Raw genomic sequence first — 26,553 nt, forward strand, 5'->3', positions numbered from 1 at the left:
GTTCCTTTTATAAGGTTGCGCCCGTGCGTACGTGTGACTTCACACGTACGCACGGGCGCAACCTTATAAAAGGAACTGTCGCCGCCGTACGAGGAGCCGAATAAGGAGCAGGAGCCCAAGAACAGATGGTGCCGGAGCGGTCGGCTGCAGCCAGCGCGTCCCGCTGGCCTGGATTGTTTAATCCGGGACAGCGGGACACGCTGTAAAAACCGGGACTGTCGCGACCCCTGAGAAAGGGGCATTCGACCCCCAAAGGGATCGCGACCCCCAGGTTGAGAACCGCTGGTCTAGTTGAAGCTAGAAAATCTAACTGCTTGGTCCTGCAAACAATTAGACAATGGGCAAATTTCATTGCTAACAACAAAAATTTTCAAACCTGCGAGATCAATTTTCTGACCAGTGTGGAATGAAAAATCTCTAGATTGAAATTGGTCATAAGAGAGACAAAAATCTTAACATGTATGACCACCTTAAAGGAACAGTAACACCAAAAAATGAAAGTGTATGAAAGTAATTAGAATATAATGTACTGTTGCCCTGCACTGGTACAACTGGAGTGTTTTCCCCAGAAACTTATATAAACAAAGTTGCTCTGTAGAAATGGGGGCAGCCATTGAAAGGAGAAAAGGCACAGGCACATAGCAGATAACAGATAAAACACTATTGTATTCTAGAGAGGTTATCTGTTATCTGCTATGAAACCTGTGCCTTTTCTCCATTTTTTCAGCTTGAATGGCTGCCCCCATGGCCACACACCAGCTTATTTGTATAAACTATATTAGAGTTACTGTAGCAAAAACACAACTTTTACCAGTGCAGGGCAACAGTACATTATATTTTATTTGATTTAAAAAACTTTCATTTTTGGTGTTACTGTTCCTTTAAGACTATAGCAGCTTCCATAGAAATTGACATTTCAGGAGTAAACTGTCTTTCTTTCCCACAATTCCTACTGCTTTACATGCAACCTAGCAGAGGGTCATTCAGCAGTGGACGTGCATGCCACACGAAGCGTATGGCGCATATTTTTGGCAAGCCGAAAAACGCTTGCCTAGAATACATGCCATACTCATAAAACTCCCCCTACCTGTGCCTGCACCTGAATGAATTGAATAAGCTTGGGTGCAGGCACATGTAGCCGATATCCGCATAAAAACGAGAGAAAATTCAAAGTCTTGTGTTTTTATGCGGATATCGGCTACATGTGCCTGCACCCAAGCTTATTCAATTCATTCAGGCTCAGGCACAGGTAGGAGCGTATTTTCGGCAAGCATTTTTTGGCTTGCCAAAAACATGCACCATATTAGGGGGCACATTTACTAACCCACGAATCCGAATTGGAAAAATTCCGATTGGAAAACGAACATTTTGCGACTTTTTCGTATTTTTTGCGATTTTTTTCGGTGCCTTTACGACTTTTCGGAAATTGTCGCGACTTTTTCGTTAACAATACGATTTGCGTGAAAAAACGCGAGTTTTTCGTAGCCATTACGATGCGCTCGTATCTTGTCGCGACTTTTTCATATTGAGCGCTCGTAAGCGGCGGGCGAAACTTTCAGACTTAGCATGATTTTGGAAGCCTCCCATAGGACTCAATGGCACCCTGCAGCTCCAACCTGGCCCAAGTAAAGTCACCATACTGAAGCTTGAATGAATCCTAATCTTTCGTACTCGGCGTGAAGGCTACGAAAAAGTCGCAACTTTTCGCGCAAGTAATAACGCTACGAAAAAATCGCCAGATTTTGCGCAACATTCGGAATGGCAACGAAAAAGTCGCGACAATTTTCCGAAAAATCACCAAATACAGATCATTACGAAAAAAACACAATCGGACGCATTCGGCCCGTTCGTAAGTAAATGTGCCCCTTGGTGTGGCATTAGCCTTCTTCTGCTGGCCTAACACGCCCTGATAGTGAAGCCCCGCACTACACGATTAGCCACAGTAAGGAACAAACATTTGCACTCCCTCCATCTCTTATTTTACTTTTGTTTATTGTATTATTTTAATTGCACTGCAACCTTCTAAGGATATTGGTAGCTATATGGCATGGCTAAAAAACAACACGAAAAAAATATTTGTTTTCTAACAGAAGTAGAAAGAACAGACAATCAAGCTAGGCCAACTCGTCACTCCCAGAAGGCGGCTACGTGACGCGTCACTGCGCTTACGTGTAGTCGTGACGCCAGTCTCGCGTGATGAGACTTGTAGCGTTGGGATTCTCTGTAAGACGGGAGGCTGGGAACCTGCAGCTGCAGTTTTGCGGGAGGTGTAAGTAGGAATTTGGGACTGGGGCTGTGTACGGAAATCGGGACTGTTGGGCTGTGTTAGGAAAAACGGGAGTGTTAGGCAGGATAAAGGCTGTCTTGGGGGAACGAATGTGCCGGCACTCTAGCAAACGCTCTCCTTCCCGAAGTCTGTAGCCCAATGACAGCAGGGGGCCCGGTAATACAAGTAAGTGCAGCACAGCCGGGTGACCCTTAAAGCACAGAACCTGCCGGGCCCCGAGAAGACACCTCCGCCCCCCCCGATGGCGTCCCTGGGTCCAGCCCATGTATTCGGCCCTACTTGCTCTGTATGCCTGTGTGTGTCAGGCTGGTTTTATCCTTCATTAGGGCGCTGGTTTCTCTGTAGCGGTGGTTGTGTTGTTATCGGAGTGACATTCGTGCGCCTCTTCAGTCTGCCAGATACCCTAATGCTATGGAAATACAGTGTTAACTGAGCGTACAGCGCCCTTTGGCATTGTGTCACAGAACATTTGTTTCATTTGTCATACGGAATTAACAGGTGCCATGGGTAAATATATATACTAGGCACTGCACTTTAGCACCATTAATGCAATGCTCCTGTGACATTCCAACAGTTTGTCCCTAAGTTTATGTCATAAATTCCAGCAGAAAAAATATTGCAAAAGCCTGAGATTATGGTGAAATTTAATTTAGACGTGATCAAATTTCAAGTACAAGGGCCATGTGGTTTTTGCTTTGAAACATTCTAGTTTGACCAATCACTTCTCCAGCACCCATACATTTGAAAAGTCCTTTTAAAGGGGTGCACGCAGCAGGATACCTTATAACAGGGGTCTCAAACTCGCGGCCCGCGGGCCATTTGCGGCCCTCGGTACAATATTTTGTGGCCCGCACCAACGCCTTCTCAAAAGCAATGAATGGATCGCGATTTTTATTGCGATTCAAGGGATAATGCAAGGCACGGCGGGCGGGAGCTGCCGATTGCGGAAATGATGTTATGCCATCATAACAGTTATTATGGGAAGACGTTCTGTGTGCACAATTAGCTGCTAAGGAGCTAATTGTGCACACAGAACGTCTTCCCATAATAACTGTTATGATGGCATAACGTCATTTCCGCAATCGGCAGCTCCCGCCCGCCGTTCCTTGCATTATCCCTTGAAAGCCAATTTTTTGTGAAATCCCTTATGCGGCCCAGCCTCATCCTGACTTTGCCTCCTGCGGCCCCCAGGTAAATTTAGTTTGAGCCCCCTGCCTTATAAATACTTTAAATCTCAAATTTGTAAGAACTGCATAACTCCCATAATGATAAAGCCACATATATTTCATATATGGCATTAATACGGCTGTATCAGTTACATGTGAAATAAATGTAGCTTTATCATTATGGAATGGGAGTGCTGTCTTTGTAAATTTTAAACATCTTAGTTCATCCATGAATTGCCAAAAAAAAAACCTATTGGGACAAGTACTGAAAATCACGATAAGTCACGTAACATGGCAGCACTATAAATAAAGCACAGGGTAAAGACTTTTAATTCACACTATAAGGGTTATTTACTACAGACCATGGGATTAAATGCAGAGCACTAAGGGGTGCAAGAACACTTATACCAGTCTGACAGGAGGTGCGGCCAGCACTGTCCTTTCTGTCTCCCATAGAGCAGGCATTACTGACCGGGCCCCATTGCCTCCATCACTCTCTAACTTGCCCATCTAAATGCTGCACAAGTTAATTGTAACGCATTGCTGTAAAGGGAATTTTTTTGCTTGTGTGTCATGAAGTGTTAGGAACATCAGTAAGTGGAGACGTGTAAAATTAAAATAGTATACTAGTTCTTTACTCCTTCCTAACTTTCTGGGATTATTCAAGGTCTGGTCACCCCCTAAGGCACTTGTGTATGTGCATTGGGTTCCTTTAGTGCTTAATACAACACTGGCCATTAGGTTTACCTAAGCAACAAAAATAGACAAATAGACAAAATCCAGCTGCACTCAGCAGGTACAGAGGGGGAATGTTGGTAGCTAGAATCTAGACTGCATGTATCTAGAGAGTATGCCTATGATAAAAAATTTTAGTACATAGGCAAAAAAACATTTTCTGCTCTAGTTTGGTTTTCTTGTTTTCCTTTGCATCTGTCTGCCTGGAACTAGCCCTCATCCCAATGATGTCACGCACATGTTCTGATAAATTTCTATTTACTTCTTTTCAGGGAAAAAGACACCTCTCAAAATCTCAAATGCACATTTTATGATTGTTAAAGCATGTGGATGGTAAGTAACTTACTGCTGTGTGAGTAAAATACAATTCATCACCCTATATTGATACCTATTATTAGGTTCTGATGCTTTTATTTCTAATTTAATTTTTAATTGTTATCAAAAACTTTAAATCAGTCAATTTAGCTGCATTGCATGGCCAAATTTGAACAGCTGAGACATGTTGGTATATAAGGATCCAAGAAGTAATACCCCCATATGTAATTAAAGGCACACAGTTAACTCAGGAACAGCAACACCTAGTAAACAATTAGATGCTTGCTTTTAAACAGGTTATAAGTACATGCTACCTTCTGATTGGTTGCTGTAGGTCATAAGAACTGTATCAAACTTTGCTCCTTATATTTCTTTAACCCGCTTGGCCTTCATTAGCAGGTGCAGGCTCAGTCTGGCGATCTGAAAGTTCTAGCAAATCCGGGAGGGAATGCTATATGCTGACATAGACAAGTGTATATTAAAGGGGACCTGTCACCCTAAGAAATAATTCCAATTTCTTTTCTGTGTTTGTTAAGCAAAATTAACTTCACATACTATATAAATTATATAAATCTTGTTTCCTTCAGTCTTGGAAATATAAAATAACAGCCAGCAGGCAGCTGCCATTTTGTGGGTACTGTTATTAAGACAAGCTTTGTATCATGCCAAAATCTAGTGTATGTGCCAGAATGGGGGACCTGATGCCCAGGCCCATGCATTGGCGACACAGTTAGATGGTGATAAGGTAGGGGGAATGTGAATGCTGAATGGAAAGTTTAAGTAACTATCTGCCCCGCCTCTATGCCTGAGGCATAGAGGCGGGGGAGGCAGTATATGATTGACAGCTGGGATTTTTAAATGTATTTATAACATGTTTGAATGTGTTAATATAAAAATGAATTTTGATTTCATGCTTAATTTGAAAAGGGCTTTTATTATACAGCTTTTTATATCTGGGTGACAGATCCACTTTAAGTGTGCGAGGGTCTGTTTGGGCCTTTGCATACTTAAAAATGCCTATTTTGCCCCCACCACATTGGCTGGCACAATCCAGGTCCACCATGCGAATCACACTGATCCTCCACTGTGCCAGCGGGATCCAACAATGCTCATCAAGTCCTTGGCCTATAGGGAGTGGTCTTACCACTGTGTTTGAGCTCCCCAACTTCCATCACCATCATTAGTGTGTCTGAAGGAATGTGCCAGCAGAAAGTGACTCTTGTCCATGTGCCGGCTGATTAAAGACAGCCATATTGTTCACCGCCCTGTCTTCACCTGTTTGTCATTGCATTTAACCAGCTATTGTGTGCTAAATATAAATATTTACATGCATATATGGTATAGTTGTGCTGTCCTTGTTTATGTAGTCCTGCTCCCCATAATATGTATAAATGCAGAGAAATTATCTGATAGAATTTGGTAATAGGGTTCACAAACCTATTTTTTTTATTTTAATAAGTTGGGGAAAAAAATAAAATAAAGGTGCTTGAAATCTTCGGAGACTTCTATAGAAACTCTGCAGCTTCTACTTGTTGAATTTTAGAAAATATTATAACATATATTAGCAATCTTTTTTTTTTTTTTTGCCACATTTATTTTATTAATCTTGATATTCTTGAATATTTATAAATCTGCCACATAGTGTGCTATAATAGGAGCTGGTTGTCAGTGGTCCAGGGTGTTGCCACCTTAAGGCCCCCATACACGGGCCGATAGAAGCTGCCGATATCTGTCCCTTGGACCAATTCGGCAGCTAATCGGCCCGTGTATGGGAAGAAATGAGCGGCCTGGCCGACCGATATCTGGCCTGAAATTGGCCAGATATCGATCGGCCAGGTTAGAAAATCCAGTCACTATAAGATCCGTCGCCAAGCGAGCGGATCTTATAGTGTATGGGGACCTTTAGACAGTTCTCTGCAAAATTTCCAACACAGTTCTCAAAATCTGGATGATTAAAAAGGGTTAACAAATGTTTTCAGAAAAACTGTTCTTCCGTTTGATAAATGTAGCTCTTTATTGATGTTTCTGCAGAAAATTCAAGCCTCTGCATATCTTTCAAATAGTTTTAATTTCACCTCGGTTTCTTATCATATCCTCATACTTGTGTAGCCCTAACCAGAATGATTCCTTCAAAAATATCCAGGTCTCTGCACAAGCCTTTCTTGCATTATGTTTGAGCTGAGGGTCACAAAAGATGTAATTACTGATTGTACAGGAGTCAAGAAGAATGCGCGTGAACATTGTAGATTTTAAAATTAATTTCACCAATCTAAATCCTGTTTCAGCCTGTAGCAGCTGACAACCCATTCTTAATTTTCTTTCTTTCTGGGAGAAAGATAGACAACTTGCTCTGCAGAACCTAATAAATCCTAACATACCTACAGCAATAATAGCATACTGTCATTATAACAGTCCCACTTTTATATAATGGTATAGAATTTTTGGAAATGGAAATGCTTGGGACCTGTTTTCTGAAATATGGATACCTACCAAATTGTTTGCCACCAATATGGATTCATTTAAGTGACCCTCGTGCTCAAGATACTGTTCTATTACATAGGAAAAGTAAATCATTTGTAAAACTTAGAATTATTAGCTTAAGATGGACTCTGTGGGAGATTTCTCTTACAAGAAGTGGCTTATCTGCGTGCAGAATAAAACTAGGGCACCTGGATAGCCATTGTTTTCTAGCCTTGGCTCAGTCACTACCCTGACTTGTGCTCTCTAGAGATGATCAGAACTGTCTAATTTTTTCTCTGTAGTGGGGTAGTTACTTATGCCCTAAATATTCGTGCTATGGATTTATTTGTTTATGATGTTATATAAGACAATTCATGGGGAACTTTAGCAGAGAGAGGAATACATTAAAACCCTTTGGAAGGCTGGGTTTCCAACTGGACAGTCCTGCTCTGCATTCCAGTGCAGATGTGTTTGCAGCATTCATACAGGACTGAATTGCCAGGAAGTTTATTTAAGAAGCTGTAGCTGCCCGGCTCCTGGAACAATTTATCTCTGTTTCAACGCTCTGTGCACACATAGGAACCTGCTTTGTATTTTTACATTTTCAGTACAGGTATTCTTTATATATCATTCTTTAAATCAAACTGTAACAAAGCACTGTCCTGAACCGCACTGTAGTATAGAGAAATAGACATAATGGTAAAAGCTACTCTGGAAAGTTTATTTAATCTATATTTTTCAGAAATAGCTAAATTCGGCTCCACTTTTTCATCCAACATTGCAGATAGGTGCATTCTGTCATCCATATTTTATTTAAATAATCAATTCTAGTATGTACCTGTGTCTTTTAGAAGGAAAGGAGTTGGAGGCTAAAACCTATTTAGCAACTGCCATTAGGTATATAAGACATGTATTTTGAATCTTAATTTGGCTGTGCATGTGCCAATTAAATTGTATGAAACTAGGTATGTACAATATGTGTATACTGGTTGGGTCCTTGCATATGGAAGTGAGAGGAGCCACAGCTCATAAATTTGTGCTGTCTCTATTGCTCAGGCTGCTGGGCCAAACAAACAATGGTGGCTGTAGCATGTGTGGCCCCTTTATGCAGTATCTGTCTGCAGGCCAGTTCAGATATCATATAGGATTAGGTTTTGATAGGTAGACATGTTAGGGCCACTCCTTGACCAGAGTTAATTTAGATCTGCAGTACCTTAGTATAAGGAAAACGAAAGCTGCCTAGATCAGGTCCACCATGTGTTACTGGCTAGTATTTGCCAAAACATTTAGAGGTGGGAGGAAAGAAAATGCTTGTGTACATACTCCATCAAAAAATATCTTTGCGGTTCTATGTGTTTTGGGAAAAAAGTTCCATAGGATTGCATACCCTAGTTTAACTTTTTGAGGAGGTTGTTTGGACACCAAGTTGCACTGTTTGCTTTGCCGAGCACCAGGGCTAGATCCTGATTTTCAATATAGGAGAGACCTGTGCTGTGGTGTTTTTTTTTATAGAGAGATCTCTTCACGTGCTCTCAAAAATCCATCTAAAGTAGGAATGTTTTCTGGAAATTGATAGGTGGTAAACCACTAATTCAATTGTTTGTTTTGCTTTGAATATTCTATTATACCCATGCCACTAAGGGCGGTGGCGCAAATTGCTCAGCCACGTATGCTATCACACCGCCGATTTACATTCTAGCCGGTGGGATGGCATTTCGGGAAGATTAGTTGCCCGTGACAAGGGAGATTTGTCGCGTTGGGACTAACAACTTGTGCTAGTGACGTTTTAAATAATTTTTACTGTATGTAGTAATACTGCAGCAATACTGCAGCTTGTGGGGGATTGTGTCACTAGCACAACGCATCCTGCAATGCAATAGCTGCTGCATTCCCAGCTCCATTCAAAGCCATCCTATTCGGAACTGTTTGGGGCCGAATTTGCTCTTATTTCTTTACATTTTGAATTCTGATATTTCAGTTCTGATCATAAGGTTCATGTACATGTGTAGAATTTCAACCATTTTATTTGGTCAGACTTGGGGATTTTTATACAAATATGTTTTTAAGGCTGAAAAATTTTTACGTCTCTTAAGCAGTATTAAAGCTTCTGCGGACATTTGTACTTTAAAGGCATGTGGTAAATTCTCATTTTGGTGCATTCCTGACACACCCAGCAGAAGTGATATTTCCAGCTTGCATGCCATTCCCAAAATCATTTTGCAGACACGAACACATGTTTGCTAGGCTGGAATGTTTATGCATTTGCTCTGTTTCATGCTGGACACTATTTACTGTAGGGTGCCCTGTCATTTTTGCTATCCTATGCTTATTTATTTCCTATTGTCTTTTGGGAATGAACGAAACAGCTGCAGATTTTATCTCATTTCCTGCTTGTTTATTGAAATCTATCTGTACCTTTCTAAGATATTTATATTGAAGCATGTCACTGGGACCTAGGCATTGTTAATGGGTTTTTTTCTCTGTGTATCCATTTTAAATGGTATCTGTAAAAGTTGTATCTTTTTATCATGAAATGTTAAAGAAAAGGAATAGTGACATGTCCAGCATTTAAACAGTGCCTCTATTTTACTATAAACCCAAATATCAAAAGGTGCCCCCCTGCCTCTTCATTAGCCTCTCACTTATTGTTGCTTTCTGATAGAGAGCAGAGTAATCAATGTCGTGCAGTCTATCAGAATCTCTAATATACTGATCATTTTTTTGTAGGATTTTCTAAATTTGGCTTGTAAAAACACACAAGGGTTGAGGAAAGGTTTTTATATTCTTAGTGCAGAAAAATTAAATCACAAAGACTAAAAAATCTTATTAAATGAATATCGATTGTTAATCACAAAGGTTTTATTTCCAAATATATGTTAAATATGTGAAAGATGCTTAAAATGTTAATTTTCTGTTTCAATAAGTTTTTACAAACCAATATCCAGTAGTATCGCTAACAAATGTGTAAACAGAAATAGTACATGTTTCACTTATAATAACATCATGGCCCTATATTTAATAAGAAAGATGGTAAATTTAATTAAACAGTCCACACGACAGCGCCACACTCTAAAATCCGCTGCTCTGCAGCTGCCCCTGTGCACGGGATATCATATAAATATCAAAATAAAACAGCCCACACCAAGGGTCTTTGTGTTTCAAAAAATCTCTTGTGTATTATAATTGCATGTACAAGGTTGTACATGCAATTATAATACACAAGAGATTTTTTGAAACACTTCATGACCCCACATTCAAATGTAAGGTCCAGAAGGGACTATTTCCTGGCTTTTTACAGCAGCCCTTGCTATGTTATGAATGATATGCGTGCATAATTTGGGTAGTGGGTGCGCAGAGCTGACAGGGCCAGTAGGCAAAGCCTTAGGCTGCACTAATATTGTGTGTTGCCATTTCTCATCTGTTGGTTGGCTAGGGCTAGCTTTTGGCACATCAGTGTTCTTATAAGCATGAAGAAGCTCTTGTTTTAAGGAATGCTGCCTGTACTGTTCTCCAGCACAAAATTTCTCCAGAAAAAAGCAGTTACACATTCTTATAGAGTTTAAACCCCACATGAATGTCTCCTGGCTGGCCCTAACATAAGAGCTTTGAGTCAATAACTTCAATACTGAAATTAACTACACAGCATTAAGTTCTGCTATCCCTTAAAAACTTGCTATGTTTTGTTTAAAGGAGAAGGAAAGGCTACTAAAGAGTTAATCTCAAGCTGCAGGCATACCTTCAGTTGCCTCAACAGTGCCCTTAAGTCTCCCCATATTTCACCTGTTCAGAAGATCTGAAGCCAAACAGGAAAAAAAAACCGCTGAGCTGTGTAAAGAAAGTTCCCATAATGCCTCACTCCTGCACAGACACCCAGACCAAGTGAACATGCTCAGTTAGTACGACTGAGTCAGCTTCCTGCTGATTGGCTCAGATCCCCATTCCTAAGGGGGGGGGGAGTGAGTTCTTAGCATTCTTGATGGAGGGGGGAGCAGGAAAGAGCAGAGAACAGAAAGCTGCATGTCTGTGGCACAGGAATTACAGACACAACAAATCTTTTTTTCAGAGAAGTCAGTGCAGTGTTTCTGTGAGTGCTTATGGCTGTATTTACATAGACCTTTCTGATAAAGCTTACTTAGTTTTTACCTTTCTTTCTCCTTTAAAAATCTCATCAAATATGCTGTAAAATCTGAGGAAATAATAGCTACCTTCTTGTTTTTATTATTAATGTATTTGTAAAGCTCAGTGTAAACCAGGCCAAATTAAGCCAGTTATGAAAATCCTGCTAGTGATGCCAGGACCTTGGGATGGTAAATCTCCCATGCTCTTACCAGCAGCATTATATTATCCACTTCTATCTGACATATAGGAAGCAATTTGTTTATTTTTGGATGTGACCAGAATCTTACTTAAAGGGCTTATGTTTCCTCTTTTCCAAAATGTTTCCAGGCTCTTTTAACTAATTAATAAGGGTTTTGATGTTTTAATAAAATATTGTTGTAGTGCTTATGTATCCTTGTACTGTTTGTATTAACATAAGCCCTACAACAATATTTTATTAAAAAATCAAAACCCTTACTAATTAGTTAAGAGCCCGGAAACATTTTGGTGAAGAGAAAATATAAATCCATATCTAAAATAGTGATCATGATTCCACTTGCTAAATGTTTTCAATATTTCTCAGGGGGTCAACCTGTCTAAACATTAAGGATTAGTATAACTTGAATTTTCATTTCATTATATTGGTAAATGGCATTCCACATAATCTCTTCTTGGCATGTTCTCTTACTAGTTATAGATTTTAAGGTAATGGCTGCTTGTGTTTTACAGTAAAAGCAAGATCTCAAATGATGATGAACCCTTTCTGGAACATGTCGTCAGCTGCTGTTCGCAAGGTAGGTGTACCAGGCTGGCATGCATATATGTCTTTGTGTATATAATGTATCAGTCTTTAATGTTACATTGTTTTATGTTATCAGCAGTTACCTTTTTGAAGTAAGTACAGGTATGGGATCCCTTATCTGGAAACCCGTTATCCAGAAAGTTTCAGAGGCCATCTCCCATAAACTCAGTTAAAAGCAAATAAATCAGTTTTAAAAATGGTTCCTTTTTTCTTGTAATAATAAAACAATACCCTGTACTTGATCCCAACTAAGGTATAATTAACCCTTATTGGAGGTAAAACAATCTTATTGGGTTTATTCAATATTTAAATGATTTATAGCAGACTTAAGTCATGCAGATCCAAATTATGGAAAGATCCATTATCGGGAAAACCCTGGGTCCTGAGCATTCTAAATAACAGGTCCCATACCTGTACCAGAGTTGTATGCTGTTCTGGGGGGAATCTGGCCCATTATTCCAGGCAGTGCTGTTCATGTTAGTCAGATAACATTTCGACTTCCATTTTATGAAAATTCTCTCGCAGATTCAGGGCTTTTATTTTTTGTTCTTTAATGACACCTGTGTTACTTTGAAGTCATATTTGGGATCATAAAATAAAAGTTTTTTTGCAGTGTTTCCTATATCTTGCACCATCAGTTCTTTTTGTTTTAACAAGATACTCAAAAATTGCATTATTCATGAACTAATTGTCACTTGCATTAATGTCACATGACTTTATTTTCAAGCAAACTCATTCCTGCAGAAACGGATGGGATTCTGCCAAACCCAAAACTAAATCTTGGATTGGTACATCCCTAGTTATTAGTTTTATCTGTTGTAGATGTAGATGAAGAAGATCAATTCTTCTGGAACAATAGGCTCACATCCCTGTCTTCCTTGTGGTTATAGCCAGTGCCAGTGTGAGAAGTAGCAAAAGCTTCTCATTCAAGTGTGGAATAAGAGGGAAAATTATGTTGTATCAAGATAAAATAGAACATTTCAGTGAAAAGCCCAAAACCATTTTGCTAGTCCATCATAACATACATCTCTATTGTGCCAGAAGAGTTCTTAAAATCCAGTATGCCAATACAATATATGGAGCATCGGCAGATTAGGAAGTAAAGAGGAATGACAGCTGCTACTTACCAGCCGAATGGAACAATAGAAAGGCTGCTATGTTATCTCATAAAATTCTGCTGCTCACATGCTTCAGAGCATAGAAAGTTCCCTTTGTGTTTGGAGCTGTGATGTGTCTGCAGCAGTTACTCATATTGGGCCAGCTACTGTTTATTTACATTTTTTTTTGTCTAAACCACATTTTAATGGCATTGTGTGTCTCTGTGTAGTTAGTATACACTTAAGAAATTCTCTTCCAGTAATGTCATTTTGCTTTCCCTTCACTACCAGAGATCTGATAATGATGAGAAGATTGCGACAGGAGACCAAAAGATAAGCCCGCCTCGTTCTTCTTCTGCCAAGAAACAACTACCTTCTATACCCAAGAATGCAGTTCCTATCACAAAGCCCATATCCCCATCCCCATCTGTACAGCCCACTAATGGGACCCACGCATCTTATGGTCCTTTTTATCTGGAGTACTCCCTTCTAGCAGAGTTGTAAGTTTGCTACTTAACTTGTTGCATTTCTTGGTACTCAACATCTGTGTTAAGAGTTGAGTGCAAATACTATGTATTTATGTCGCATAGTTCTCACTAAATCCAAACCTAAGACTCTTATTCTCTGTGTTTCTCATCTTGCATTTTGCCAATGTTTAAAATAAGATAAGTCCTGTTTTAGTGCCGTTCTAAATAAAAACAATTTTAATAAGAAGCATTTATAATTATGTGAACATATGTCCTCTTCAGATGAGGTGAATTTGAATGCTGCTTGTTTTATGTCTGATTTTAAACTGGCATTTGTAAATTTTGGGGTTTTTTGCTACCTCTATTAACATTACATAAATCTTTTTATTTTTTTAATTCTTGCAGCACATTGGTGGTAAAGCAGAAGTTGCCTGGTGTTTATGTGCAGCCTTCATACCGCTCAGCATTAAGTAAGATTTTTTTTGTGTTATCAGTGTTCAGAAATTGGGCAGTTGGTCTGTAAAAAATAATGAACTTTAATTACATAAAAATGTAAGACCTGTTCGCACTGTTATTTTTAACATATGTAGAAATGCTTATTTTGAATGCACTGTTTATCCGTGCAAAAGCTGTAATTTTTTTTTTTTACCAGGTCATACGTCTTTCTAATTGTGGGGGAAGTTATGGGTTTAAGGGATGTTATAATTCTTGCCAGATTAATTTGTCCAAATGCCCCTTTTGTCACAGGGAATATTCATAGTTGCTGGTTGCTGCTTCTGACCAAATTATCATGAATTATTGTGAAATTATTGGTTTTCTGTAACAAGAAATAAAAACGCAGAAAATGTGTTTTTTAAATTCAGAATTGGTCACTATTCCTAATAATAATAATTTTCTAAATTCACACCAGTGGGGCCTGTTCTTATGTACCTACTGTTCCCTGAGTGCATTATATAATTGTGGATTGAACCATTCCATTAGGAAAGGAATATAAACGCACAAAGAACCAACCTGTGTTGCTTAACTCTGATGTAAGAAAGAGGAAATCATTGAAATCCTACTGGAGAAATGTAGTAAAAGCATTAGAAATAAAAACATTACATTTTGCAGTGTAATCGTCCCCAAAAAATGCTTCCACAGGGAAAGAATTTTCCACATTAATATTTTCCTACTAACTACTTTTATTGCATTCCCTATTCAAGCTTGAGGGGATGCATCTTTTAGAACATATAAATACTACAATAGGTGTTATAAAGCAGCCAAAAAAATAAAAATGGATTTATTTGCAAAGACTAATTACAGGACCCATTCACCCACAACAGCAGTTAAAAAAAACAATTGTCAGTACCTGACACAAGATCTGGTATTTAAATACAGCGTTAATTTGAACTGGGCCAATGCCTGATAGAATACACCCTCAAGTACTTACAGATGCGTTGGTTCCACAGCACAGCGGGCCTTTACAAAGACAGTTGTCTGTGTTTCTGCCTGTATTTCAAATAAGTCACTGCTAATAATCAGTCACTAAAGACAAAAAAAAACTTGTCTGCCTATCCATTGCAATAGCAGTCTAAGAAGATGAAACATCTCTGTACAAAAAAAAAAAATATTTCTATTGTTTGTTCTTTTTCAGTGTGGTTTGGTGTCATATTTATAAGACACGGACTTTACCAGGATGGCGTATTTAAATTCACGGTTTATATTCCTGATAACTACCCTGATGGTGAATGTCCGGTAAGTAGAGGTTTTTGAGCTTTCAGCATACATGGCCTCCTAAAGCCTCTTAGATTTTTTCTTTTCCCAACCAAGTAAATGTGCCCTTACGTGCTGCCATTCTTGACTTCTAGAACCTAACTGTTTAAAATAAGTGGGCTATCAATTTAACTATTTATTATGATTGATATGCACTTCCTTTCTGTTTCAGCGGCTTGTGTTTGACGTCCCAGTCTTTCACCCATTAGTTGACCCAGTTTCTGGGGAGCTGGATGTTAAACGCGCATTTACAAAATGGAGGTAGGTTTGAGGTTTACTTCATCCTGCTAATCATGCACAGTTCAAAGAACCTGACTTTCTATGCTTTCTTCCATATCTGCCTTTCCCCGCACTCATATTGTCCTTGGTATCAGTTCTTCTTCAGTGTGTTTTTCACTGAATTAAAAGTATATGCAGCATTTCTGTGTAAGAATAAGTACAGATTAAATGCATCTGCATGGTGAGCTGTACACCATAATGTTCTGAGGCACTTTGTACAAAGAAAGCACAAGAAAGAGAAAAGGCTTGTACCCAAATAGAGCCAAAAAATAATGCAAATTATAAAAGCTCACTCTGCACACATTATTAATACAGACACGTTATGCAAAAAAGTGATTTAACAAAGCATAGTTTCAACAGTTTATAAACATAGTTTAATATATACCAAACAAAGTGTCCCAGAAAAAACAGCAGTCTCAGGCTTACAAGACAGATAATTTGGTGTATGGGAGAATACCCACACATATAAATTATTCAAATGTAATTATCTTTATTTACTGCCTGGAGTAGAAAAATCAACTTGCACATATATATATTTTCCTGAATGAACAGTTATGCATTTCCACACTGAGCTGAACTAACTAAAAAAATCATCAGACTTGTGCTTATATTTATTTTAATGCATTGTTTTGGGAAGTACCATAAATTCCTGTTTCCTTTTCCTTCCCAGGAGAAACCATAATCACATATGGCAAGTGCTGATGTATGCACGCAGAATATTCTACAAAATAGACACTACCAGTCCGCTAAATCCAGAAGCTGCTGTACTGTAAGCCTTTTATTTACCTACATTCTTTCTGTGCATAGTAAAAGAAATTGCCAGTGGCACAGCTGAACTAATGTCTAGGCACTTTTAGGGTCTGAACTTTTTGTTAAACAGGTACTTCTTACATTGGTGAGATAGTTCCCTGAATATTACATATATTTATAAATACACATTCCCTAGTAACTACTAGCAATGTATTTATACCGATGACTCCCACTTGTTGCCTTCTTGATATAAATATCTGCATGGGTTGCTGATATTATTTACACTGCAGCTGAATCTTTATTTAGCAATTTAATAGTTAGTTTCCCTTAAAGTGCATTTATTACCCCCATATTGCTTCCTCCACCAGAGGTGCAGGCTAATAGAGCCCGCACTCCAGTTGGGGGAAACCAATAGTTTTTCTTGAAAAAAATAGCCTCTGCCAACACTAAGCTGTTCACCAGGAGGAAGCTCCCAGTGTGAGTGGCCATGTTCGGCACACATGCACATAATGAGCGAATGTCCCTGCTCGCTCATTATGCACATGCACCTGAGGTAGAAGCAGTGGCTGCAACTTACCATCCTACATCACACTTCCTACTGGTGCTGGTAGCCTAGGACTGGCAGGGGCTATTTAAAAAAAAAAAAAAACTTTTAGGGCAGTGGCACACGGGGAGATTAGTCGCCCTGCAACAAATCTTCGTTGTCGTTGGCGATTTTGATTTCCAAAGTCGCCCGAAGTTTCCTTGAGAGGCGACTTCGGGAAATCATAGTGACGCTTATGCCATCCCACCAGGGATTTACATTCTTGCCTGTGGGATGGTATTGTGGGGAGACTAGTCGCCTGCGGCAACAAAGGTTTTGACGCGGGGCGATTAATCTCCCCGTGTGTCACTGCCCTTAGCCTGCACCTTTTGAGGAGGTGATAAGTGCCCTTTAAATTGCATGAAATGCAGGTTCTCAGTACTGCTCAGGGGCCTTATGATGGTTTTGTAGCTTTCTACAGCCTTTTTTATACAGACTATAGATGAACAGGAGGGGCTAGCTTCATACTCGTATGTGTGGCCATCCATACTGTGCTGTTCTGTAGGTTTGAGGTCATAAGTAATACACACATTTATGCTTTGGGGTTTTTATTATCTGTTTTGATTTTTCTTTCTATTATCAAGATATGAGAAGGATGTTCAGCTATTCAAGAGCAAGGTGGTAGACAGTGTTAAACTATGCAACAGCCACTTGTTTGACCAGCCTAAAATTGAGGATCCCTATGCAATTATGTAAGTATAACCATCTTTGTAGGAAAGCAGTTTGTCACCTTTTTGATGTCATTTAGTGAAGAGTGTACAGGCTTTAGAATACAACTCTGAAAGAAGAAGCCATTGTAGTTTAGTGCCATTTCAGCCATCATTTTACAGTGTTTTTGTCTAAAAATGTGTTTTTGTTTAATTTGTGAATAAAAGACCACTTTTTTGGAGTCTGTTCTTTTGTCTCCATACTAAATGTGTGACGATCATGCTTGCACTGCTTATAATTAGGTGCCAAACTAGTTTTACTGGAAAGGGCAAAGTTTCAGCGTGTGTGCACTCAGGCTTTAGAACTCTAAGCATTAAATGATTTGGGCGGCTTGTGTCAGGCATTTGTAAACAAAGGGAGTTCCCCAAAGTGGAGCCTGACTCAGAGCTTGGCTAATGTTATGCTGTGTGTGTGTGTTTTAGATATATGATGCTATCTAGTTTTGTACGGCCCTGCTCTCTTTAGTTCTCATGCTGTTTATGACTGTTCTGCTCAACCAAACATTGTATATAGGACTGCAAAACCAATCATATTGTTCTGTTTGCTTCAGACTTGCTGGAATGTAGTTTATTACCACATTCATATGCTGGAATGTGAAATGACTAATACATGTTTCCTCTGCCTAACCATTTTTAATGGGTACAGCAAATTGCTCCTGTTGTCAGGCTGGGACTGAGTCGTTTGCAAGAGAATAAGAGAATTGTTAGGTTGAATGAGCTTACAAATAATATGTTAATATCTAAAATGTATAACAAATGATCATGTATTTGTGTAATTGATTTATTAAACATCTGTTACATTTTGGAATTTTAGTGACAGTTACCCTTTAAGCTTTATCCTCTTTAACAACATTCTCTTTAAATACTGTCACATTGTACAATTGAAGTAAAGGCAAATCACACCTAGGTATGAAGAATTCCTCATAGAAAATTGTATTTTGTCTTTGTAGTTCTGCCATTTATATATTATTTTTATGTGTGTTTGTACTTTTTTTTTTTTTTTTTTTTTTTCAGTTTCTCTCCCTGGAACCCAGTACTGCACGATGATGCCAGAGAAAGAATGTTAGCACAAAAAGTATGCGCCTGAATGTGTTCCCTTTCCCATGCTCTGCATTGTCACTGTACATGTCTCGCTGTTTTATGTTGAACATGTTTGTTATGAAGGAGACAAAGAAATATAAGTTAGTACATACATTCTGCTGGCTTCACCTTGGCAACATGTAAAAAGCCAATTGGTTTCTACACTCAAATATTTTGCTACATAGTAGGGCAGAAAAGGGTGGATATAGTGACTTATGGTGAAATTATGCACTTCCTGGTCTGTTAACTCCCATAATTGTCCTTTAACTCCTCCTGTAAAAGGGTTAAAGAGGGTTCTACTAATGCAAAACGGGTAACACCTAGCACTTTAAATTTTCATAAAGTGTTTTGGGTTTGAGGTTGTTTCCTTGCTGGGTATATCAAAGATAACTAAAATAAATAATTTGTAAAGTACAGGTATAGGACCCGTTATCTAGAATGCTCAGGACCAAGCGTATTCTGGATAAGGGGTCTTTCCGTAATTTGGATCTTCATACCTTAAGTCTATTAAAAAATCAACAAAACATTAATTAAACCCAATAGGATTATTTTGCATCCAGTAAGGATTAATTATATCTTAGTTTGAATCAAATACAAAGCACTGTTTTATTTTTAAAGAGAAAAAGGAAATCAATTTTAAAAATCTAAATTATTTTATTAAAATGGAGTCTATTGGAGACAGGCTTTCCATAATTCTTAGCTTTCTGGATATTGGGTTTCCGGACAATGGATCCCATACCTGTATATCCTGCCGTTTTATGGTTATTGAGCTGTACCACACAAGTGTTGCAAACCTGATTCATGTTGTATGAATCGGGTAAATTCTAAAAACCATCTAATTTATAACTGTGTTTGTGGGGGAGATCAAAAAGCCTAATTTCACCAGGAATTTCACCAGGAAGTGTGTGTGTTTTCATTATTTTGTTTAAAAAGCTAATATGTTGTACTTTGATACTTATTATTATTATTTATTATTATTATGAAAGAATATATTGTTTAAATAGACTATACAAGGTTTCAGCACTCTGAGAACCTTATGAATTATATGAATATTTTGGATATTCTTTTGTATATTTATATACAAAATAAGTTGTTTCAAATTTTGTTAGACACAAATCAGATGAAGTATGTTATAGTTACTGGATTTTGTGGTCCATTGGTTCAGATGAACATTAGAAATACTAAAAAATACAAGCTTTTTATTAAAAAAAAAAAAAGGCCCATGCTGGAAAACTGCCCTGTGCCAGACTTTAGATAAATGTAATGTTTCTCAGTGAGCAGTATACAAATAAGAAACTTTCCAAATATTATTTGAAATTCCATACAGATACTGAAATAATCAAGTTACTCCTCAGTATTGCTCTCTCCGCATCTGCCCCTCTTCATGCAGCAGATTTTGATGGACAGTTAGATCAAATACTTTATTGGGGTGGCGCCGATTGCCTAGAAGATTTAATTAGGATTTACTGTAATGTTAAAGTCACCTTCTAGGGGCCTGCCTGCCTGCCTACCTGACTGCTATGTGGGTTGTAGATATAGGCATGTGAATTAAGGGGCCATACATGGGGTGATAAAATCTGAGAAATCCAGTAAGGCAAGCAGCATGTCGGCTCGTTAATGCAGTCCTTACCCCAATGGCCTGCATCCCGTTAACGTGATCCGATCAGATCAATCGGATATTGTCAGCGTCAAGGTGGGCATATCAAGGTTGTGTGGCAACCATGCCAGACAACAGGATCTTTCAGTGTATGGCTACCTTTAGGAATAATGCTACAGCAGGAATTACTCGAGGGATTTCTGTTTGGGTGTGTATACACAATGTGTGTTATCTGTACATCTGCACAAAGAATACACTTTGATAACTGACACATGCTTCTCATTTTTCCTAGAAGAAGTCAGAAGAGCAAAGCAAAGGTCTCCATGTGTCTGGCCTGTCTTGGGTGAAGCCTGGCTCTGTTTTACCCTTCAGCAAAGAGGAGAATTCATTGCAGACCTAGTGATCTTGGGAATAGTAGCCCAGCAGATATGGGCTAATGGCTAGTACTGGCACTGACTTTATGGAAGAGCAAGTACCTCAATGACTCTCAAGAGATTTGGCTTTTTTCCCACTTGGATTTTTACCATGAATTTGCATTTTAACTCCTGGAAATGTAGGATTTTTTTGTTTTGATTTTTAAATTCCTTTACTGATGATGCAACGCTTCCATACATCAGCCATGTTGAAAAGCGAGTTATTTTATTAGCGGAGCTTGCCTGCTCTCCTTCCCTCATACTACTATTGCAGTGGCGTGTGTGGCTTAGCTTGTGGCTTCTGAGCGGGGAAGCCCTTGTGACTGACGCAATCAAAAGACTTGTCACTAAATCAGAGGAGGGCCGGGTGGACAAAGAAAAGTCTGGGTATAACTTTTCCTGGAGAAGCTATGCTCATTATACACTAAATAAGATCTGTAGTATTTAACTGTTTTAATTTTTTTTTTTTTTTGTAAATATTGTTAGTATAAATAATTTGTATATATCTTGTTTGATAATTCCACATCTAGCACTTTGCGGGGAATGCGGGAAGTTATGGTTTTGAAACTGTGGTCTTAAGATACTTGGGCACTTTTACCCCCTGTAGGGCACCACTGCTAACTCTACAGTTGGTAAGTGTTAAAGGAGCAGACACCTTTTTTTTGTCACTGGAGCACACATCAGTCTTAATAGGGAAACCAACATTGATAAACTGCATTTTTTTTAATGGTCACGTCCTCCAAACTGTGTTTTATTTGGTTACCACTAATAAAATGACTCAATTTGGGCATATTGTTGGATTCCCTTACTGTTTTATTCACACAGATCCTTCTGCAGTGACTAATGTGTGTTTTTCAAGTGACCAAAGTGAAGATGTTATTGTGCTAACATGGAAACATTTATTGATGTCTGTTTGCATTCTCACACACAAACCTAATGTAGCATTGCATTGGAAACATCCATTACGCAAATATAAGCTTTAAGTTGCTGTCTCCATAGGGCTCTATAGCAGCCCGAATAAACACAATAGCCTTATAATGGTGTTGCACCCTTTACTAATGTTGCCGACAGAGCAATATATTCAGCAGAAAGGGTGGCGTTATACATGCATGCTATGTTCCTTTCTATACACTAAAGTTTTGCAGTTTCATTGAGGTTTCTTAATAGCCTGCTGTTTGAATGGTGATTCAAAATCCCAAATTTGGAATAAAGGATTCTAAAGCCCAGCAACTACAGACTAATGCAATGTTCTTTTTATAAGGGTAATAGTTTTTTTTTTCCATTTGTTAAGTACAAGCACCAGGTTCTTGCTTGAATCATGCTCCCAGAATAAACTCCTGTTTACAATGAATGTACTTCAGAATATTTTCAGTGCATACAGAACCATGGCATACAATAAATGTAAAGTCTTTTCACCAGCGGTCTGCTTAGTAGAATTGATTTACCTTTGTGTGCTTTCTGTTGTGCTTTAATGGAAATGCTATTGTGTATCAAGGCATCCAAATTATCCAATTTTCCTTATTTTTATTACTTTAACCAGTGTTAAACTGGCCCACTAGGATCCCAGGGAAAATCCAGGTAGGCCCCGGTCCTGATGGGCCCCGGGCTCCTCTGTCCAATTCCACTGAGGCTGGCTCCCCATTTGAGCTGCAGCTGCTATAGCTAAGCCCCTGATATGCTGCTGGTAATGCTGATGCCACGCATCTGTGTTCCCCTCTAGTGCAGTGTCCCTTCAGCGCCAGGCCACCACTCATGATTTTCTTAGGTGCTAGCAGTCTTTTAATAATTCAAGTTGCCCTATCTGCATCACAATTCTCCAACTGCCTGTTCCCACTTAAATAGCTAGCTGCGTTGTTTTTGTGGCAAGACTTTGGAAGAGGCATGTAAAGGGGGAGTGCTAATATAATCAGTTGCCAAAATACTCACTGGCTGCAGTTTAACCTCACTTGCTGCTACCATCTGATTTGATTACAATTATCAGCAGTCAGCACTGAATGACATTTGGTGTCAGGGAGGCTGTTAATGTAATCTGACTAGGACGCAAACTTGTACAAAACATTTTGGGTATTTTGGTACGTTATTCAGTTTTGGTGGGCCTTGTCACATGGGTTAATTTAGTGGTCATTATACAAATTCTGCAGTGATCTTACTACCATGTTTGGGGTTAATGGGGTGCTCTTTTTCATTTCTGCAGTGATTTTTCTGGGTAATAACTTAAGTCATGTAACATTTTTGGCACTAAGCTATGTGTTTTGCATATTTTATGCCCTCAAGCTTCACTTTTGCCTTAGGCCCCATATTTTTTTAGAGATGGCCCTGCTCATCTGTGTACATAACATGAGGTGGGATGGGAGGGTGCAGTAGTTGGGTGTGCTTATTTTTGATGGGCCCCAAGGATGTGGTTTTCTGGTGGGTCCCAGGTACTACAGTCTGACACTGGCTATAAAGGTGGACATGCATATAGATTTTTAAAAGATTTTTTTATTATCGTAGGACCAAGCTTATTGTGAACAGATTGTTTAAAAGTACAATTTGTTAAAATATTTAACATATATCTTTGAGATTTCTTTTTCTTTTGGGCTGCTATATATTTACTGCTGTAAATTTGTTATAATCTATGAAACTTGTGCAGTTTCCAAATTGTTAAGTGATCGTAATCTGTCCATCGCATGAACAGATAAATTTAATTTAAAGATGAACATTTTTTAAGCCTGTTCAGTCAATTTTCTGACCAATGTTAGAAGAAAGATTGCCAGACTATAGTTCCGTGCACACCAATCTTAATGGTAATTCAATATTTTGTCATTAGTCAATAATAAAATTTGTTACATGTATGGCCAGCTTTACGCTGACTGTGGAAATATCTTAAAAACAGTCACCCTTGTACCTATATTCTATGCACATTCCTTCAACACACAGACCTGCGGATCTTCTTCAGATATGGGAGATATGGGGCTAATTAGATCATTTTAAAACAATGGGCATAGGTGCTGTCGGACCGAGTACTGCATCAACAAGCCAATGCGGTCTCCAATCCGAATCCCTGATTGAGATCTGCCCAATGTTAGGCCAGATGTCAGTCAGGGGTGTCCATACACGGGCAAATAAGCTGCCATATCTGTCTAAGGGACTTGAATCTGCCCATGTATGGCCACCTTTAAGCTGGCCATACACGTGGCAATCTGACGATGTTTTCGTCAGATCTGCCACACACCGTCAGGGCTGAAACAGCAGATAAGGAGGTAGAAACAATAGGATTTCTACCTCCTTCTGCCGATTCAGCCCTGACGGCAGATTTTGGTCAGGTGCCTTCTATGGCGCCCGATCAAAATTTTCTAACCTGGCCGATCGGCGAGTCGACCGATTTCAGCAGCTTCATGCGATATTGGTCGACTCGCCGACATGCCATACACGCACTGAATATCGTATGAAACGAGGTTTCGTACGATAGTATCGGTGCGTGTATGGCCAGCTTTAGGCTAAGGTGCTTACTTATCTGTAACATATCATTAACATTTGTATACTGCCCTTTGGTCAAAAATCAGATACCTCTTTATTTGCTTCGCTTACTGGCTTTTTTTTTTTTTTTTACATAACTTGCACAACTCCACCTAAGTAATTACTTTTATTTATTATTAATTTTACACAGTGAAAGAATATGTAATTATATGCAACTCTCCACTATACATTCATTTAGCACTGTCAAAGCTATTTGTAAATGTAATTTGTCCTTTTCTATTCACTGTAGAAATCCGCTCTCCCACTTCCTGTTTACTCACCAAAATGCAAGTCATTGTGGGAATTGGAGTCTTCAGTGGAGGAAAGCTGACCAACCATTCTGTGTTTCAGTGGAAGTAGTCAAGTGAAGCTGTTGAGGGAATAGTAATGGCCATTTACAAATACTTGTTTTTTTAATAATTGTTTAGAATGTCATCCTGTAAGTTTACTAAAAATCATTTAAACATTTAATAAACCCATTAGGATTGTTCTGAATCCAATATGGATTAACTATATCTTAGGATAAAGTACAAGGTACTGTTTTATTATTAAAGAGAAAAAGGGAAAGCATTTTTAAAACTTTTAATGATTAAAATATAGTCTATAGGGGGTGGCTTTCTCATAGTTCAGACCATTCTATATAAAAGATCCCATACCTGTACCCCTATTTACTTAAACTATTTCCTTTTTAGATTTGAGAGTAAGATGGAAGGATATGCTCATCTTGTGAAACAATGGGGTAGATAGGTAATAACAGCAAGAAAGTGGTCACCCCTCTTTTGGAAAAGACAAGGCAAGCTATTGGTCTAGTTTATAGGAGCCAATCAGCAGAAAGCATTTACTGGTCACCATTTAAATGTAAATGTCCTTATTGGTTGCCATAGGTTACTGTACCTTGACTTAGTGCCTTTTATTACATATGGGGGAGATTATTATAGCTACTCATGGAAAATTAGGGTTTTCTGATCAAGACCACATGAAAAGACCCAAGCTCTTCTTGCTTACTGTAGCAGTCACTGTAGTTTTAGAGTACTTTGTTAGTATTTAAAATACCAGGGATGAGTAGATTGTAAGCTCTTTTGGGCAGGTTATTGATTGCTTTATGTTACTCTGTATGTCCAATGTATGAAACCCACTTATTGTACAGCGCTGCGGAATATGTTGGTGCTTTATAAATAAATGTTAATGATAATAAGTATTTTCACTGCCATAAAGTAACATTCTGATTGTTGCTTTGAGGGATTTAACCACTAGAGGGTGCTGATACATTCCCCAGCTTCTCTCTCGCCTTATCAGATGACAAAATTGCATGGTCACTACTGATGTCCCAGCAGGTTTATTGTACCATTTAAATGTTGGTTCACCAGTTTAACCTATAGGGCATTACTGGGATTGTTCCCCTTCCAAACACATTTTTAAATTCAGCTGTTTAGTGCACTGGTTTTTAATGTTTTTTTAAATTAAAACTAATGCCAGTGGAAAAGCGCTTGCTGAAAATTCCGCCCTACGCCTCCTACATGTGCCTTCACCCGAATGAATGGAATACGCTTGGGTGCAGGCACATGTAGCCGTCTCGCGTTTTTATGCATATTTCCTCTACATGTGCCTGCACCCGAGCGTATCTCATTTATTTGCGTGCAAGCACATGTAGGAGGTGTAGGGCGGAATTTTCCGAAACTTGCCGAAAATATCCGCCCTACCCCTCGTCTGACATCAGCCTTATAGTTCCTCTGTGGTGTTTCAGTCCAGCAGCTCAGTAATTCAGGCTCAGACTCTGAACAGTTACAGTTTGCTAAATTGGTTGAAACATGTCTTAGCAGCATCTGTGGGATGTTAGCATGGAAAGTCTAACAGCTGCCTTTATTATAGCAATTAAGAGTAGTTTATAGGGAGAGGGAGGGAGGGAGTCAGTGACCCCCTCGCAGAGCTGCTTTAGGGAGACATCAAAAACACAAGATAGAGAGCAGAAGCTTTGGCTAAGACAAACTAGGGTTCTGTTAGGAAGATATGGATGTCTTCTTTACTATGCCTTAGACATATTTAGGGCATGCAGCTAAAATGAAGGGGATTGGTTATTTAGTCAGGCTTTAAACGGGTGGTTCCCACTATTAGTACGTTATAGAACATCATATTCCTAGCAACATTGCAATTGGTCTTTATTTTTTTTACTGTTTATGAATTATTTGCCCCTCACCTGTTCACATTCAAGTCTCTCATTCAACCCTGGTTTCTAAGGTAATTAAAAACTTAGCAACCAGCTGAAATGCTAAACCCAAGAACTGATAAACAAAAGCTAAATAACTATAAAATCACTAAAAATAAATATCAGTTGCAAATTCTCTCAGAATATCGATGTCGAAAGGTGAACTACCCCTTTAATTCTGATTCCCACACATGGAGGTAAATAGGCCCCCCAGCCAGGTGAACATGATGTGAGGCTATCCGATAAGGAAAACTGTACACAGTC

The 26,553-nt window shown here is 38.9% G+C and overlaps 1 protein-coding gene across 6 annotated transcripts; it reads left to right on the forward strand.

Moving 5' to 3' along the window:
* Positions 1–2,144: 2,144 nt before the first annotated feature.
* On the forward strand, positions 2,145–22,006 carry aktip (AKT interacting protein). Of its 6 annotated transcripts, none has more exons than XM_012961187.3 (11): positions 2,145–2,269; positions 4,461–4,521; positions 11,791–11,855; positions 13,252–13,460; positions 13,833–13,897; positions 15,061–15,161; positions 15,352–15,440; positions 16,129–16,227; positions 17,376–17,483; positions 18,513–18,573; positions 20,471–22,006. In XM_012961187.3, the coding sequence occupies exons 3-11, from the start codon at positions 11,808–11,810 to the stop codon at positions 20,573–20,575; spliced, it is 885 nt and encodes a 294-aa protein (XP_012816641.1). In that variant the 5' UTR covers positions 2,145–2,269; positions 4,461–4,521; positions 11,791–11,807; the 3' UTR covers positions 20,576–22,006. The 6 variants fall into 6 exon arrangements, with proteins under 6 accessions (XP_012816641.1, XP_031755975.1, XP_031755976.1 ...); XM_031900115.1 differs by having other exon boundaries at positions 2,147–2,269; positions 4,461–4,540; positions 20,468–22,006; XM_031900116.1 differs by having other exon boundaries at positions 2,147–2,269; positions 4,461–4,540.
* The last annotated feature ends 4,547 nt before the right edge of the window (positions 22,007–26,553 follow it).

The sequence above is a fragment of the Xenopus tropicalis genome, chromosome 4 (assembly GCF_000004195.4).
Source record: "Xenopus tropicalis strain Nigerian chromosome 4, UCB_Xtro_10.0, whole genome shotgun sequence".
Taxonomy (NCBI): domain Eukaryota; kingdom Metazoa; phylum Chordata; class Amphibia; order Anura; family Pipidae; genus Xenopus; species Xenopus tropicalis.